The sequence below is a fragment of the Staurois parvus genome, unplaced genomic scaffold, assembly GCF_062004578.1.
Source record: "Staurois parvus isolate SC_StPar_1 unplaced genomic scaffold, SC_StPar_1.0 ptg000818l, whole genome shotgun sequence".
NCBI classification, from domain to species: Eukaryota; Metazoa; Chordata; class Amphibia; order Anura; family Ranidae; genus Staurois; species Staurois parvus.
In genome coordinates, this window is record NW_028318614.1 from 10,983,928 (window position 1) to 11,002,757 (window position 18,830).

General features: G+C 40.6%; 1 protein-coding gene across 2 annotated transcripts in view; it reads left to right on the plus strand.

The window, feature by feature from the left end:
• The window catches only part of B4GALNT4 (beta-1,4-N-acetyl-galactosaminyltransferase 4), a 144,529-nt gene that overhangs the window by 51,957 nt on the left and 73,742 nt on the right, over positions 1-18,830 (plus strand). For both annotated transcript variants that reach the window (XM_089655055.1, XM_089655056.1), the window contains exons 3-7: positions 716-819; positions 900-992; positions 3,808-3,903; positions 3,992-4,082; positions 15,044-15,144. In XM_089655055.1, the coding sequence (XP_089511181.1) occupies positions 716-819; positions 900-992; positions 3,808-3,903; positions 3,992-4,082; positions 15,044-15,144 (485 nt within the window). The remainder of the gene's footprint in view (positions 1-715; positions 820-899; positions 993-3,807; positions 3,904-3,991; positions 4,083-15,043; positions 15,145-18,830) is intronic.

The following is an 18,830-nucleotide window of genomic DNA, read 5'->3' on the forward strand; positions in this document are numbered from 1 at the left end:
TAATTAAAACCCCATTATTTCCAGTAGCAATGTAAACTTGCAATTATAAGATGTCCAGTACAGTCAGTCAGCTTTAACCAGCTTAATTGCAGACAGCGTCCATGTCTACAAATTATCTTGGATCACAGGCATCATTTTGCAGAAACAAGTAGGGTAACACATTATTAGGTACACCATCGATTACCAGTACCGGAAAGCAGATATGGCCAGGATGAAAGTCTTCAACAATTGTTGATTAGTGTTGGCAAAAAACGAGTCCAGGAAATAATTCAACTTGGGAGTTGATGGTGTGGCAGACAGCCCCTTTGTACCTGACTTGTCCCCTCAAGAGTGACTTTGTGGAGAAGCATTATTGGCCAAATGTGGTCTTAGTGATTTTGAAGTGACTTATAGGATTTTATTGAGATGCTGTTTTGAGAACAGCGTTAACATTTGTGCTATGCCAGCAAAGAAATAAAGAGTCCCAGCTGTGAGCATGGAGCAGTTCTTTGCAGTCTGTGTATTAAAGGCCTCCTACATCTTATATTGCTAGGAAGACTAGTGTAAACTCATGAGAGTAGAAGTAATCATGTTGTAGCTTTCTTAGTTTGAAAAGGCCTAAATAAAATGTGGCTAATTTGGAGTTGTGTGCTCAGAACTCAGAAGGTTCTGTGTCTTTTTAATTAGCTGAAATGACCATACGCAGATTGTAACTCAATTATCAATTTATTATCAGATGCAGAAAGACTTGAAGGAACAGACCCAGCCCGCAAACCTGGGAGAATTCAGGCCTCTCCTCTCCAATCACAGGCAGGAGACTCCAGTGAGGAACTCCCCACGGTAAGAACTTTACTGAGTTTTGGCTTCTGCGATTTATAGGCTTGTGAGTTTTATTAAAGAACTTTCATTATTATCCACAGTTGGATGCTGTGGGCTGGAAGAGGAGCCAGCGACTGCATACCAACCTAGAGGAGGCAAATCTTACAGATACTCCCCTGCCCTGGGATAAGAAGGTCAGTAAATCCAAACCTGAAATAGAATGTATAGAAACAATTATAACACACACAGTGTAAAGAAACAGCAGTTTCCATGCTTTACATCCTATACCATATGGTAAGTTCATGTTAATAATACAACTACACAAATCTCTACTGTTTTGTAAATGATCACAAATTGTATATTGTAGCCAAAGACAGAAACTGCATAGTTTTCAGCTTGTGCTAGTTTAATAAGTGTGTTCCTCACTGTGTAAACTACTGTACAAGTATATAAAGTGAATGTGCCCTAACAGGCATACCAAATAAGGCGGAATAAAGAGCAGTGATCTATGGCAACTAATCAGGAATGCTTTCCAAGAAAGCTAATCTAGACAAGTGAAACCAATCAGTTAACTATTAATGCATGGCAACAAACACTGCAGTGGTTCAAAATTCAACACATTTCTTGTGTTTTTGTACATATGTTACCTTCCTTTTTTTCCCAATCAATTTCCTAATTAAAAAAAGCCTTTGGAATACAGAGTAAAATAGTAAATAATATAATATCAATAAAGTGTTTTAAATAATCATTCAAATATATATTTGAAATCAAATCTTTATTATTGTTTTGGCAATAACATGGTGAGGGCAGATTTCTGCCAGCAGCAGGCTGTGTCACACCCCTCCAGCCTGTGTTTTAGAATGACAGGGTGTGAAGCCTCCATCAGTCAAGATGTAATGTCACACCCCATTATGTTTAGCTGCTTAGTGGGCATGGAGGTGGGGGGAGGGAGTGGGCTGACATTTACCACTGTGTATACGCCCACATGGGCTGTACAGATGTAATAGGGAGGAAATACTCAGCATAGAAACTCACTGAAAACTGAGCATGTACAGTAGCTGTCAACACTGCTCTACAAAATCCTGAGCTGCTTTGGGGACATGAATAGAAGGGAGAGAGAGAACAGCGGGGCTAACTAGATTTTTTGAAGAATACAGAAAACAAATCCCATAGTGACTGAGTGAGAAAGAACAGCATGTAATACAGCATTTTGTTAATAGCTATATATAATGTGGGCTTAGTGACACTTTACAGCCATTCTTTTGGGGTCTGAAACACTGCATGTTTAAGGGGTACTTCCCCTCTTCAGCCCCTTTACCAATGGGTAAGCAAAGGGGGTTATAGTTACAGTAGATGGAGTGGTGCATGGCAGCTGTCCCTAAATGATAAGTTGTATTCTATGAATGCACCTCAAATCTTGAGTTACAACTGGAACATACAGTTTACTGGATTTCGGTAGTGTAAACAGGAAACTGGCTGCTATAAAACCTCTTCTCTTTGCACTGCTTTATTGAATCTAGCTATACAAGCATGACCACAGATATTAATAAACAATAATCCCTTGATGTTAAAGAGGATTAATTCTGTGTTCATGCCTAGTGATGGTAATCCATATAATGCTGATTGATGTGTTGTATTTTGTACAACTTCATGTTTATTACTCCTACTCATTAATCCTCCTTTTTTTTTTCTACACATTTAATTGTAATTTTTACTGCTTTTCTTTGGACCTTGAATTTTTTTTTTGGTCTAAAACCTTCACTATCTCCTTTTTTAATTTTTTCGAAATTCTTGCTGTAATTTCTTTGGTGATGGTAATCAGTTTATTTACATTAGTAGTGTGTGGGCCTTAAGCCTAGGCAAAGTAAATTCATGCTGCTTTAGAATGGTGACTATGTTCTGAAAAGCATAATGCCCTTTGTTGGACCGCCATCTTACTCTTTGAGATCCTACTCAGTTTTTGTACATGGAAATTAAACTATGTGCTTTGTAGAGAACCATGGGGATGAATCATTCTTCCGTGAAGTTTATATTTGGTACCCTACAGCAATGTTTTTTAACTTTTTTTCTGTCAAGGTTCCCCCCCCCCCCTAAAATTCTTCACAATCTTGAGGCATCCCATCCTAAAATGTTAAAGCCTATACTAATAGTTTTACAGAATGCAGCAACATCCACAAGCATAAGTCACCCAATATTTGAGGTGATTTATTCTTCCAAAACAAATACACCTTTGCACACTGGTACGGACTAGTATTCCAATGTTTCTCCCCCTCATTCAGCCGATGTGATCCCAGTGCTGATGGAGAGGAGCAGGGGAGAGGCAAACAAGGATGCTGTGCAGGCACCTGACATCCTCCTTTTCAAATGATGTCATTGATTGTTATGATGTCAGTGGCTGGATGGTTGTAATGGTGCACAATGAAAACCTGTGGCTTTGTGTTGCTAAAATGCAGAATTGAATACAATTTTTGGGCAACTTTTAGGTATTTTGCCAAGGCACCCCTGAAGACCTAGTGCTCATGAAACACTGCTTCTATGTTAGTAAAAACGACACGCTTTATCTTATATGTTACATAGATTTCCAAAAATACCAATGCAACAGAACTTTCACTATTCCTCCGAGACTGCAATCTCTGATTTTAATGATTGTGTAATCTGCAGCCTCTTATTCTAGGACATACAGTTCCCTGTATGCAGTGCCTATTAGTGACTGAAGTTGGTGTATACGACTCCTTACTTTTCTAAATAATTAAAGGCTTATGTATATAGATTGGAATGGCTAAGATATGCATAATTTGCACAGCCGTTTGCCTGCATGTTTTTAGACGGATGACACTAGGAACTACAGTATGTGGACTGTATGTTTGTAGACACGGTACATTGAGTGAAAATTAGAGGCATGATATGGTTAGTGTGTACACCGTCTGTCAGTTTAAAAATATAAATGGTACTGAACCTTCTTACATTCCCTTTTTGTGTTGTTTTTTGTTTCTCCTCTTCCCCTTGCAGTATAAAGGCAAAGTCAACCTCCATGTATTTGAGGACTGGTGTGGTGGGTCTGTTTTGCACTTCAAAACAAACCTGCATTTCCCCCTGTATCCTCATGTAAGTTTTTATTGTTTTACTTTTTATCATTATTTACTTCTTTCCAGTGCCTTATCCTGTGATAATGTGATGTTCTACCTTTCTACAGATGCGCACCACTGTTACCAAATTGGCTGTTTCACCCAAATGGAAGAACTATGGACTCAGAATATTTGGGTATCTACACCCCTACAAAGATGGTGAGCATGCCCACTGAAATGTTACACTGTAAACTCTTGAAAATGCCTTCCCTTAATCTTGTTGCAAAGCTGTCTTTAAAGTAGAATTCTGGTCTTTACCAAACTAGTCTTAAAAATGCTCTCTCACCCTCCTAACACCTTATCAGTCTAACCTGTGTAAGAAAGTTCTATATACTCACATTTTTTTTTAGATCGCTCCAATCCAGTCACGTGATCTCCCCTGTGTCGAGTGCAGGGGAAAGTAGAGTGCTTGCCAACAGCTGGTTATGCCTGGAGCAGTGATGTCACCCGTAGACTCCTATGACCCATATGGCACTCCCTCCTCTCCCCTGCAGCAGCTGCTGGCTGACACAGGGGAGCTGAATCATGTGACCAGAGTAGGGTGAAAATAGGTAACTATATATTTCTATCTTACATAGCTTAGTGTTTTTAAGACTAGTTGGGTAAAGCCCAGGATTCTACTTTCAGAAATAAATTACAGTGGTCAAGACTCAACTGAAAGGCAATCTTGATGGTTTATAATTGTTTTCCTAGGATGTTGGCAAAATATTGTGCAGCAATAAAATTCATACCTGTCCAGCCAGATTTTGACTCTTCTCAACACCTATAGTTTTATATAGAAAAGAATCCCCCCCTTTAAAAATAAACACATTTTGTTGCTTTGCAGCCTGAAATGAAGACACACAGTTTTTGTTTTATCCATCTAAGCAAAAGATATAACACCAAACACCAAATAGAAGAAATTAAAAAACAGAATCACGGAGTTGGAAAAAGGTTCAACCCCTCCTAAAAACGACATGTAAACTCAATTGGGTGTAGCTAATCACCTTCTCAGTTACACACAAAGCCATTTGACTTTCAACTATGATCAGCTGTGGTGATTTTTGATTAGCTCAGCATGTAAAGAGCTTTCCTGTAGTATTTCAGTTGCTGATAGTGCAACTGCAGAAAACAATCAACTATGGGTGGCAAGGCACTGGGGTAGTTATGGGCAGGCAAAAGTCAGGAGATGGATACAAAAAATTTCAAAGGCTTTATCAATGCCTAGAAGCACAGTAAAGTCTATTTTTAAGAAGTGGAAGATATTTGATACAAAACAGACCCTCCCTGGATCAGGATATTGCTCCAAACTGGATGAAAGAGCCAGGATGAAACTGGTCAGAGAGGCTACCAAAAGGCCTACAGCAACTCTGAAGCAGTTTCAGGAATTTATGACACAGTGGTCATCGTGTGCATGTGATGAACAATATCACAAATTCTCCAAAAATGTGGCTTGTATGAGACAGTTGCAAGAAAAAAAGCCATTCTCAAGAAAGGCCACATGCTGTCATGGCTGAGCATTGCTGAAACGCTCCTTAAAGATTCTGAGGCCACATGAAAAAAGGTGTTATGGTCAGATGAGTCTAAAATTTTATGATCTGGCCTCAACACTAAACGATATGTCTGGCGGAAATCAAATACCGTATTTGCCGGCGTATAAGACGACTTTTTACCCCTTGAAAATCTTCTCAAAAGTCGGGGGTCGTCTTATACGCCGGTATACGGCATACTGACACTTTTTAGGCGTTGCCGTCGCCGCCCCCCCCCCCCCCCCTTCCCCCAATGGAAGGGACACTAAGTACAGGGGTGGGCAGCGGCTGTTTCTTACCTGGTTCCGGTCCCACGACGATCCGGTCCAGGAAGCGCGGCTGCGCCTTCAGTTCGGCCACTGGATGTTCGTGCGGCTGCTCAGGAAAGGCACACAGGCGGCCAATCACCGGCGAGGGGGTGGAGCCGAGCGGCCCCACGAAAATCGAGTGCAGGACCAGCAGGTAAGTGGTCAGTGTAGAGGTGCTGCTGCAACCACATATGCTGGCTGCAGCAGCACCATACGAGAACAGAGGTCAGGAAGTGTCAGTGGGAGGAATAGTGCCCCATCATTGGTGTCACTGATACCAATGATGGAGCACTATTCCTCCCACTGATACCAATGATGGGGCACTATTCCTCCCACTGACACCAACGATGGGGCACTATTCCTCCCACTGACACCAACGATGGGGCACTATTCCTCCCCCCCACTGACACCAACGATGGGGCACTATTCCTCCCCCCCACTGACACCAACGATGGGGCACTATTCCTCCCCCCCACTGACATCAACGATGGGGCACTATTCCCCCCCCCCCCCACTGACACCAATGATGGGGCACTATTCCACCCCCCACTGACACCAATGATGGGACACCATTCCTCCCACTGACACCAATGTTGGGACACCATTCCTCCCACTGACACCAATGATGGGGCACTATTCCCCCCACTGATACCAATGATGGGGCACTATTCCCCCCACTGATACTAATGATGGGGCACTATTCCTTCCACTGATACCAATGATGGGGCACTATTCCCCCCACTGTTACTAATGATGGGGCACTATTCCTCCCACTGATACCAATGATGGGGCACTATTCCTCCCACTGATACTAATGATGGGGCACTATTCCTGCCACTAATGCCAATGATGGGGCACTATTCCTGCCACTGATACCAATGATGGGGCACTATTCCTGCCACTGATACCAATGATGGGGCACTATTCCTGCCACTGATACCAATGATGGGGCACTATTCCTGCCACTGATACCAATGATGGGGCACTATTCCTGCCACTGGTGTGCATTGGAAGAGGGGTAGTCTTATACGGCGAGTATAGCTCAAACACTAAATTTTAGCAGGAAAAGTAGGGGGGTCGTCTTATACGCCCAGTCGTCTTATACGCCGGCAAATACGGTACATCTCACCATCTAAATAATACCATTCCTACAGTAAAGCACGGAGGTGGTAATATCCTGTTATGGGGGTGTTTCTCTGTAGCAGGGACTGGAGCACTTGTCAGGATAGAAGGAAAAATGGATGGGGCAAAGTACCGTCAAATTCTTGAGCAAAATCTGCTGCCCTCTGCCAGAAAGTTGTCAGTGGGAAGAAAGTTTACCATCCAACATGGCAATGACCCAAAGCACACAGCAAAAATGACCACACAGTGGGGTTTGATTACTAAAGCTGGTTCACTCAGAATCTCATGCACTCCTGCATAGAAAACAATCAGCTTCCAGGTTTTATTGCTAAAGCTTAATTGAACAAGCTGAGGTTAGAAGCTGATTGGCTACCATGCACAACTGAATGAGATTCTGAGTGAACCAGCTTTAGTAAATTAACCCTACTAGTTGAGGGAGAAAATGGTGAACGTCCTTGCATAACCTAGTCATAGCCCAGACTTATGCAGGCCATAGATGGGGAGAAAAACTGCAGATTTTTCTTTTAAAAAACGAAAAATCGGTTGTTCAAGTGGCCGACGTTACCATCAATGGTAAAAAAAATCGGCCGATTTTCTACCCGTCTAGAGCCGGCAAAAAGTGTCCCTGCAGAGAGCTCTGCTATTTCTTTGACAGTTCTCTGACAGTTCCTTGACATTTATAGAAGTTGCAACAATGTATCTATTTGTTTCCATTTAGGATACAGATGTTTTTATTCGGAAACAAATAGATACAATGTTTCAACCGCTGTAAATGTCAAGGAACTGTCAGAGAACTGTCAGAAATAGCGGAGCTCTCTGCAGAGACACTTTTTGCTGGACTTGAATTCTTCTTATTTTCATCCTACTTCTTCATCCTCATCCTCTTCTTCTTCTTCTTCATCCTCATCCTCTTCTTCTTCATCATCCTCATCCTCTTCTTCTTCTTCTTCATCCTCATCCTCTTCTTCATCCTCATCCTCTTCTTCTTCTTCATCCTTATCCTCTTCTTCATCCTCATCCTCTTCTTCTTCATCATCATCCTCTTCTTCTTCTTCATCATCCTCATCCTCTTCTTCTTCTGCATCCTCATCCTATTCTTCTTCTTCATCATCATCCTCATCCTCTTCTTCATCCTCATCCTCCTCCTCTTCTTCTTCTTCTTCATCATCCTCTTCTTCATCCTCATCCTCTTCTTCTTCATCATCATCCTCATCCTCTTCTTCTTCTTCATCTTCATCCTCATCCTCTTCTTCTTCTTCATCCTCTTCTTCTTCTGCATCCTCATCCTATTCTTCTTCATCATCATCATCCTCATCCTCTTCTTCATCATCATCCTCTTCTTCTTCTTCATCCTCATCCTCCTCTTCTTCTTCTTCTTCATCCTCATCCTCTTCTTCTTCTTCATCATCCTCTTCTTCATCTTCTTCTTCATCCTCATCCTTTTCTTCCTCATCCTTTTCTTCTTCATCATCCTCATCCTCTTCTTCATCCTCATCCTCTTCTTCTTCATCATCCTCTTCTTCTTCTTCTTCGTCCTCATCCTCTTCTTCTTCTTCATCCTCATCCTCTTCTTCTTCATCCTCTTCTTCATCGTCTTCCTCTTCTTCTTTTTCTTCTTTTTGTCTTCCTCTTGCAGGTCACTGCTCATGCGCAGATTTTTTATCGGTAAAAAATCGGCCGATTTGCCCACTAATTGCCGCGAAAATCGGCCGATCGGCAAAATCGGCCGATTTTTTTCCAACTTTACCGAAAAAAAAAAACGGCCAAAATACCGAAAAACGGCCGACCAAATCGCCCACTAACGATCCGAAAATCGGCCGATTTTATTTTCGGCCGAAAAATCGGCCGATTTTCGACCCATCTATGGCCTGCATTAAACCCCATTGAAAATCTGTGGAATGACTTGAAGACTGCAGTTCACAGTCACCATCAGACTAAAGGCTGTAATAAAGCAAAAGGTGGTTTAACAAAATACTGACACAAGGGGGTGTTCCTTTTTCCAACTTGTTGATTCTGTCTTTTTATTTTTATTTTTTGACATGTTGGTGTTCTCGTTCACTTGGATGTTATACGTTGCACTGAGCAGTCGTTTTACCTTTATATAAGTGATCACTCCAGGCCAGTGAAGGAAAAGATTTTTCAGACTGGGTTCTGGTTGTAGATGACCCATTTTCTTTCTCTCCCATTATCTTACTTTTTTTCTGTACAAAAAAGTCCCTTTTAATTTTTTTTTCAGATGTGGCACAAAAACTTTTACTAGGGATATAGGGAACACACGTATGGAATCATGGATTAGTAAATGGGCTGTAATAGCAATGATCTCTAGCAACCTCTTGTAATACGTCTCCAGTCTATTATTCTTCAGTTTCTCCAACAACTTATGTATCTTGTTTGTAGTGTTCGACCATCGCGATAGCTGGAGTACCAGACCATCAGGCTCTGGCTAATGTTTGGGAGCTGGGAAGATAAGCCAGAAGTTTAAATTGGACAAGGATACAGTCAGGTGGTTCAATTCAGTAGAGCATCAGAAGGCCCTATTCACACAGCAGTTTAGCTGCAGATAGTTTATTGAATTAATTCTTGCTGTGGCTGCATACATTCATGCATTTTTTTTCAATATTTCTACTCTTTAAATTGCTTTAGTGAATTTAAGTCTTTGTCAGTCCGCAAGCAAGAGTAAAGGCCAAGTCACGCTATATGCGGCAACAAATGTTTTATTGCATGATAAAATGTCTTTCACCGCAGGGACACACTGGAAATAATTGTTTCCTATGTGTCCCATTCAAATTGAAATGTAGCCTAGCGCTGCACTAAAATGCAGACATGCTGAATTTTATCACTGCATACTGGCCCTAATCACACTGCATTGGGCTGCATAACATTGCAGTGAATGAAGTGTACACACATCAAATAAAGCTTCTACAAAAAAAAAAGAAAGGGAGCCATGTGATGCGCTGAATCATGCAACGCACTGCCCCCTAGCGCAGCTGGCAATGGAGAGCTGTCACAGTTGCAGAGCCCTGCGGAACCTCTCTAAATATCTAAATCACCAAGGACTAAACCTACAAAAGGATTATATTGGTCACTATTTGGAGTTAAAAGTCCTAATCTTAGATGATACAGCACTTTCTCATACTTATGTTGTAGTACTCCTCTTTTGAGTATTCTGTATCCAAACCTTTGGTATAGGCATGCACTGTTGAGGATATCACATTCCCTGCCCAATAGGGGGATTTGTGGACAGATAGTAATCCTTGAAATAGTCCAGGATATCTTTTGCACTGTCTGTGATCCCCCTCATCCATTTAAAATGATATTTTTCTTGTGTTTTCTGAAATTTTAATCAATGGTTTCATTGAAGAATCTAAAAACACAATAAATCGCCTTATGTTTTAGAGAATAGAACATTACTTGGTTTATCTAGATCGAAATGCTGGATTTGCCCAAAACTGAAGCAAGCCTTTAAAGCAGAACTACACTATATCTGAGCACCACAAACAAAAAGCGCTATTGTAAAACAGACTCTAGCATTTCTGGTCATGGCAGCTTGAGTAAGGGCCGGTGACTCCATGTAGCACTTACTTACTGGAATACATCTGCCCTTAGCGCAGGCATGCAGGCGGAAGGTGTGCTTAGCTGAGAAAACTCTTGGGATGTATGACATAATTTGCCTAGGCATGGAAACCAGGAAGTAATGAAATGTAAAAAAAATCAGTTTAAAACATGAGAAGATAATATACTTTTCTATCTATTTTATGAATACTAGCAGTATAAGGATTCAAAATAGTCAACAATGTTGATTGAGAGAACGAAGTTCTACTTTTAAGTAAATGCCAACATGCTGACTTGTACAGTCACATCCCTTATCCCTACCGGTTCATCTTCTATAGTGTAGAATAGAAAGGGGGCCACTGTTCATAACAGACATGAGGCATGGCAGGTAGAAGCACAATAAAATAGTCCCCCCCCCCCCCCCCATCATAAAATATGCTAGTGTGTAATTCAGCTTGCCATTATTTACTCAAAATACATATTCCAGTTTTATGGAGACTGATCCTGCTGAAGATCCAGAATTGTGAGTTGCTACTAGAGCAGGAATAGAGGAAAATCTTTCAATGGAGATGGCTGTTTTGGTTATGCATGCACAAGAGGGGACTTTTATTTTTTTTAACAGATTTCTTCTCATTTCCTGATTTGACTGAAAACAAAATGAATGCAAATCTCACTGGCTCCCATGACGCACAGATGGCACAAAATAACCACTGCAGCTGTAATTTTCAAACTATGGCAAAATATAATGCACTTTTTTTTAAAATAAAGATCCTTGCTCTGTTTTTTTTTAGATTTGTGAATTCAGCTAAAATAATTTTTTTTATCACTTAAAATTTTATTGATTTCAACAAAGAAGTGATACAGAGTAATACAAATATTTAGAAATGCTGTAAATACATTTCTGAAGACATGGCATACAGGTAACAAAATAATAGTGTATACAGGATGCACATCAGTAAGGATTGCTGTGTATCCTGACCCGGGTATCAACCAGCGAATAGATCACTATTTTTGCCAGCTTCAGGAATCCCTCTTAACTTAATGATGTTGCAGCGAGAGCGGTCCTCCAAGTCCGCAACTTTGAGTTGGAGTTTACGGATCGCCTCTGCCCGCTCATCATATGCGTCTGCGAGGTCATCATGTGCTTTTGCAGCCAGATTAAGCTGAGATTCTAGGTGTTCCGTGTGCTCTTCAATGTTATCTAGCCTGTTAGATAATCAGAAAATAGAGGAGCGCAACTCATGTTGAAAGCCAGCCCGGAGAGTAAGAAGCATAGCCTTAAGAGTGTTTTCTGAAGCAGGTGCATCTGAGGTGGTGAAGGCAGCAAGTGATTCAGTGCTCTGTTCAGCCAAAAGGATTATGACTATGTGCTGTGGCAGTCCCATGTAGTTTTTTGGCAGATGGAGGTTTAAAAGGCGAATGTGCAGGGGATATCACTGCTCTCTTACCTCTGTCAGCCTGCAGGGAAGGAACGGAGATTTGAGCTTCCTCCTCCATGTCAGAGAGTGCCTGCTGTATGTAGTGGAGCGGGAGGGTCGCCGTTCCCGTCGGTGGCTCTGTCTGGGAAGTAATCCATCAGTCGGCAGGATCCCTATGCTCCTTTTATCTTGCGGGACATAATCCGCTGTGTGCCCCATGACTGTGCCTCCCTCATGGAGGTGAAAGTGAAAAACCGCAATGTTGTGAGCTGCTGTGTATGCCCTGGTCAGTGCAAAGGTGCAGAGCTAGGCAGCCATTCCTCTCAGCAGCCAGGACAAGCCCCAGCTAAAATATATTTAATTGACAGATTCTAGACAGATGACCCCAGCCCAGTGGGCAGTGGCTCAGCAGGGCATAAATGAGATGTAAAAGCAGTTTACTATGAATATTAATAGTGCCCACACATGCCGGTACATGTTGTAGACAGAGACGGCCAGTATTTGTAGAAGGGGGTCAGCTTATTTCAGTACAGGTTTCATTTAGAAGCATCTAGAGAGTCCACAGTTAAGGACATGCAAAACAAAGGTCCAACTGCCCATGGGACTTTTATCACGTGTATCATCAACAGCAGGATAAAATGAAAAAGACTTTTAATAACAACCAAAAAATGAAAAATCTTGTAACAAATGAAAGACATTTTTTTACTTAAAAAATGAGAAGCTGGTTTGTCTGTTGTTAATATGCTCTACATACAAAGTAATGTTCTAACAAATGTGTAATTGTATAAATATCCCATTTCCTTGCTTATAAAACCATTTCATTCCAGTAGATATATGTAGAGGCACATCACAAATCTCAACACGTTTCATAAATATAACATTGTTAGGAGTGAATGCTACTGACAGGGCATCTATGAAGTAGAAACATAAAATTAAATGATTGGATATTAATGAAATTGCATATGTGCTTGCCAGGAGGGTGATGTCAATCCATGATGGCGACTCTGAAAGACAAATCATTAACACATTGAATCTGTTAAAAAACACACACATACAAATCAGCTTCAAATTTAAACCTTAGTGCTACAGGGTGGAAACCACCAAGGACGTCAGATTAAGGACATTACTATACACAGTGTGTGGGTGAGAACACATATATACAACTCCCTCTTGGACTGTAGAAGAGTGAAGCGAAATCTGCCTTTAAAGTAGAACTAAACCCTCCTTTCCTTTACAGCCAAAGAAGCTGCCAGGGGTTTTAACTACAGTATATGGCTATTATCATCAAAAGTCGGCTTTGTTTTTAAGGATCCTGGCAGTAGTGAGTTAAAATAATTAAAATGATCACTGCTCAGCTCAGTGGGCAGTGGTTCAGTGAGGCAAACCATATACTCTGTTCTGTTGGGGTGTGAAGGCAGAGCATGTCTTTTGAGAAATCTTCAGGATACAAACACGCCATGGGCATGGGTACAAGTGTGTGGACAGTATTAGAGGTGGGAGCCCTCTGAAAATGCTTGCATTGTGGCCATCTTGTAGGCATTAGGCTCTATAAAGAAGCTTTAGCAGGCAGGGGTCAAGGACTAAGCAGCCTGTGTGTGTAAAATTCATCTATTTCCTCTGTTAAAAAAAAAAAAAAATGAATTCCTTGCCATCGGAGCTCATAAGGATATTTTGAAGAATTTGGAAAATAAAATAGCTATCGAGCTTTATCCAAAATTTTAATTGATTTGGGATCTGATATCACTAGCTATATGCTTGGTTAGGTTCACAGACTTGACATGTATTCAACACCAGGGACAGCCAGGCAATTAGCATTTTCTGATGGAGGTCTGAAATAGCAGCACACCTGTTTCTCATGACTGGTGTCCCCTAATATTTTATATTTTATTTTATTTATTTTTGTTTTATTTCATACTTTTTTTTTTTGTTTAACAAAAAGGACAGTTACCAAACCAGATTTTACCAATTATAAAATAAACTTACTTTAGATTAGATGTCTAAATCGCAGGCAAAACAGCAAATAGTAAATGAAAATGCAAGATTACACATACAATTGAAGGCACAAGAAAACACAAAAAATGGTAATGTATCAGAAAGCAACACAAGTGTGGGGTGGGTGCTTCTGGGATGGGAGTCTGTCCTAGCTCTGTCTTCTCTGCTGCAGGATTGGGCTGTCCCTCAACTTGCACTTTGATTTCCCCAGTGGTATTTGGTAGAGGGGCATGGTCTATGAGCAGTGGGGATATACAGACTGCTGTGTGCATGAAGCTGATATCTGATTATGTCCATTACCAGGTGCCTGTCTTGCATGTCAGGGAGCAGGCAGATGATGTGGCACAAATAATTGTAAGGCGTTGTAGGGAGCAATATGGAAGCATGGACTGGTAAATAAACTTGTAAGAGCAGGGATCTCTAGCAGTCTCATGTAATGTTGCTCTTCTATAACTCTTTGGTCTTCAACAACTCCTATAGCATGTTTGCAGTCTTTTGACCATCACTTGCAGCATGCCCATAGACTTTGACAATCTACTGTTGTATGTCTGCAATGTCTGACACCTTTCTGTAGCAATACATTTTCTGCATGCTATGTGAGGCTCTTTGGTGATGTCTGGGGTAACATTTGAGGCCCCCTCCATTAAAGTTGACCACCGCTTGCCCAAGGGCATGGCTTGTACCATGCTTTGAAGAATGCTTCTCTGCTATAAAGCCTCACTTTCAGAACTGAAAATTTGAGGAGACTAATGAGCATCTGGTGAGGATTGCAGGACATCTCCGGCCTGAGCTATTGAAGGAAACTGATCTGTGTTTCACCATCTAGGGAAGAAGATATCTCTGCACCTAGGTCTGCGATCTATAAAGCACACATTTATCATGCTGCAGCTTTAACAATGCACACACATCCCTTTTCTTGAGCCTGGAGTTCAGCTTTAATAATTAACATAATTTAGGGTGAGTCTTGACTTCACTGATGTATTCTATTTTTTATATTGATAGAATCTTCCAGTCAGCTTATTTTGTGTTGTTGGATGCCTGGCCAAATGCAATTATTGCAGTCTCTTCCCTCCTCTGTGACATTGTTAAATTTGATAATGTCTTCCATTTTTTTATATAAGGATGAAGCCTATCTAAATAATTCATTCTTATCTTGTATTCAGTTCCCTGCACACATCAGCATTTTCAGCTTTATCTTTTCTGTATCCGGTCTATCTCAGGTGATTACCAGTTTGCTGTGGCATCAGAAGATAACTCAGAATTTTGGCTTAGCACCGAGGAAAGTCCATCCAGTGCCCAGCTAATAGCCTATGTTGGAAGGGTGAGTTATAAATAAATAAAAAAGGAAGAATAGAAAGTTTTTGCGCTCTGGGAAAGTTGAATCCATACCTTCTTTTCCACATTGTTGGGGTTAAGTTGTCCTTCAGTTGCAGATTGCCAAAAACATATTCCTGCTATTTAGTACTGTGAAATGCAGCACTAGAATATGATAAAACAAAGGCACTAAATGAATAAAGTGACAATAGTGAAAAATGCAAAAGTGAGGCGCACAAAATTAAGTTCTAAACGCGAACAATATTCCATAAAGTGTCTCGCCATATGGTAGCGAGAAAGGTGATAATAAATATATATATATATATATATATATATATATATATATATACACACACACACAGTATATTAATGGTGAACAGTCCAGCATAAATATAATATAATATTTCAAGAAAAAATGACAAAAACAACTAAAATTGTCCAAATATGCTCCATGATAAATCAGTGAAAGTGACTCAGTGCTTAGGAATTGCTGTATGAATGCACTCACCAGAAGCGCATATTAAATGCGCATAATAATATATCCAACTCTTTCACAGGTAGGGAAAATTTCCGTCCGTATGGTCATAATATGGAAACAGGAAAAGGACTCCACTGGCTTCTCATACCATTACAGGAAAGACATCAAACACCACCACTGGCCTCTCACAGCATTACAGGGATAGCTCAAAAGGTCCCTAGTGTAGTAGCTTTTTCACGACATTACCCACGTGGATGCTTTTTATTCTATGTTACAATAAAAATACTACACTACTATCACTCCTGTTGTGGCTCATTTGTGTGAGCTATTCTCCCTAAGGTGGAATACATCGTTTTGGCTGGTTTTATCTATGATGGAGAGGGACCCTTTGAGCTATCCCTTTAATGCTGTAAGAGGCCAGTGGTGGTGTTTGATGTCTTCCCTGTAATAGTGTGAGAAGCCAGTGGAGTTCCTTTTCTGTTTCCATACTATGACCATAGGGACGGAAGTTTTCCCTACCTGTGGAAGAGTTGGATATATTATTATGCGCATTTAATATGCACTTCTGGTGAGTGAATTCATACATTCTGGCGCTGCATTTCACAGTTTTATATTTGAGGATATAGGGGTTCATCCTTTCATGCCAGCTGCTTTGTGTTCTACCGTGCACTCGCTTGTTCTGTTTTTTATGATATTCCTGCTGTTTAGTGCTTAGTACTGTTTAGCAGTTTTACTGCAACGGGGTGGTCCTCCTGTGCAGGATCAAATCCTTCACTTCCCATAGTAAAAGCACCACCTAGTGTACACCAAGCACATAGCTAGTCACACTGAGAACCCTTTGATCACCCTAGTTTAACCCCTTCCCAGCCAGTGTCAGTGCATATGTTTAGCACTGTCAATTAGTGTAAAACTTTCTGCTGCAATATCGCAGTCCCGCTGTAAGTCGCCATTACTAGTATTAAAAAAAAGAAAGAAAATTCCAATATATGTCCCATAGTTTGTAGAAGCTATAACTTTTGCACAAACTAATCAATATACGCTTATTGAAATTTTTTTAACAAAATATGTAGCAGAATACATTTTGGCCTATATTTACGAAGAAATTATCTATTTATTTATTTATTTGATACTTTTTTTTTATTGGGTATGTTGTACAGCAGAAAATAAAAAATGTTTTGTTTTGTTCTTTTCCAAAATTGTCGGTCTTTTTTTTTTTATAACTTAAAAACTAAAAAAACACAGAGGTGATCAAATACCACCAAAATAAAGCTCTATTTGTTGGGGGGGAAAATGACATAAAATCAATTTATGTACAGAGTTGCCTGATCGCGCAATTGTCAGTTAAATTAATGTAGTGATGTATTGCAAAAAATGGCCTGGTCAGGAAGGGGGGTCAAGTGTTTACTAAAGGCCAAGTTCACCTTTTCGGGCAGAATTTCATTTTTCACAATAAATAGAAGCCTTTTGTAATGTTTCTGCCTAAACCATCCCAATGTGCTTATTCTCCACTTTAACCTAGTCAATGGCAGCTTTGAATATGCATCTCTCTGTTCAAAATTTTAAGAAATGTATCTTAGCCCATTACTTCCTGTAGCATCATGTGACCATCCTGGAAACGTCATATCACATTCAGACTGTATCCATGAATAGGGTGTGCTTATTTTATCAGGACCACTCCTCCCTCACTACTGAACCACCTCTTTTTTTTTTTTTTCTTTTATTTCACCCACTTTCCTACTTCTTTCTTCAAGGTGGCCATACTCTGTACAATCTCCTTTAGATCTACCATTAGCTATGCAGTGCAAGGGCTCAGGCCTGTCTGATTTGATACAGATTGAATAGATTGTTCAGGTGGGTCCTCCTATTCCATAGTTTTGGTATATCTAAAGGAAATAGTACAATACGATTGCATAGTATATGGCTAGTTTTATACAAGTACATGGGAGGGAGTGAGTGGAGAGTGGAGACGCTGTCATTGTTCTTGTGTAAACACTCCAATTTCACTTTCAGGCTCCGTTCACACCTAGCACAGTGGGAGCGCATGTTTTTTTTTTTTTTTGGTGTATTTTTCCCGAGACACACATAGTTCAGTCCATTTGATTTGAATGAGCTGCCCTATACATGGCAAGTTAGCTCATGAAACATATTTGCGTTTTGCAGTTTGCACATTTGTTTTGCTGCATTTGTTGCGCCTTTTTTTTTTTGTAGCACCTTCCTAGGTAGGTGCTAGGATTTGTGTAGTTGGGTTAAGCATAGCTATGTTTCTCTGCTTAGCAGAGAGACTGTTAGGAAAATCTAATCGGACTCTCTGCTTAACAGAGTGATGTAATGGACTACTCAGGTCTGCTCTTGTGCTGCTGAGTTTGGCTTGCGTTCTGCTATGAGAGCCTTCCGGACCCTGAGAGGGAACTAGGCCAATGAGCAGCATGAGCATGGATAGAGCCCTGGCCAATTGCAAGGGAGGGCCGTCCCATTGCATGCTGGGAATGGTATTTATGTTCTGTGAGCACATGGGTTCAACGCCTTTCCTGGGAGAGGATTGAATCAAGCCAGGCTGAAGGCAGGCTTGCCTCGCCAGGCATTGGCTGCCACGCAGGACTCAGGTGGTCGACCTGAGCGCTTGTGGCTAGGGAGGACAGAGAGAGATGTCACTAACACACCAAGGATCTCCAGTGTGGGTCCACAAAAGGCTTTAACCACTTGCCCTCCATAGGAATTACCCCCTTCCTGACCAGGGCATTTTTTGCGATATGGTGCTACTTTATTTTAACTGACAATTGCGCGGTCATGCAACGCTGTACATAAATGAAATTTATGTCTTTTTTTTCCCACAAATAGAGCTTTCATTCAGTGATATTTGATCACATCTGCGTTTTTTATTATCTGCACTATAAACAAAAAAAAACGACAATTTTGAAAAAAACACATTTTTGGCTTTTTGCTATAAAACATATCCAGTAAAAAAATTTAAAAAATCTCATTTCGTTATAAATTTAGGCCAAAATGTATTCTGCTACATGTCTTTGCTAAAATAAAAATCCCAGTACATGCAAATTAAATGGTTTACATGAAAGTTATAGCTTATACAAATAGTGGTATATATACTGGAATTTTTATTTTTATTATTTTTATACTAGTAATGGCGACTTATAGCAGTACTGCGGGGGGCATTGTGACACTGGGTGGGAACTGACTAACTGCCACTGACATCCCAA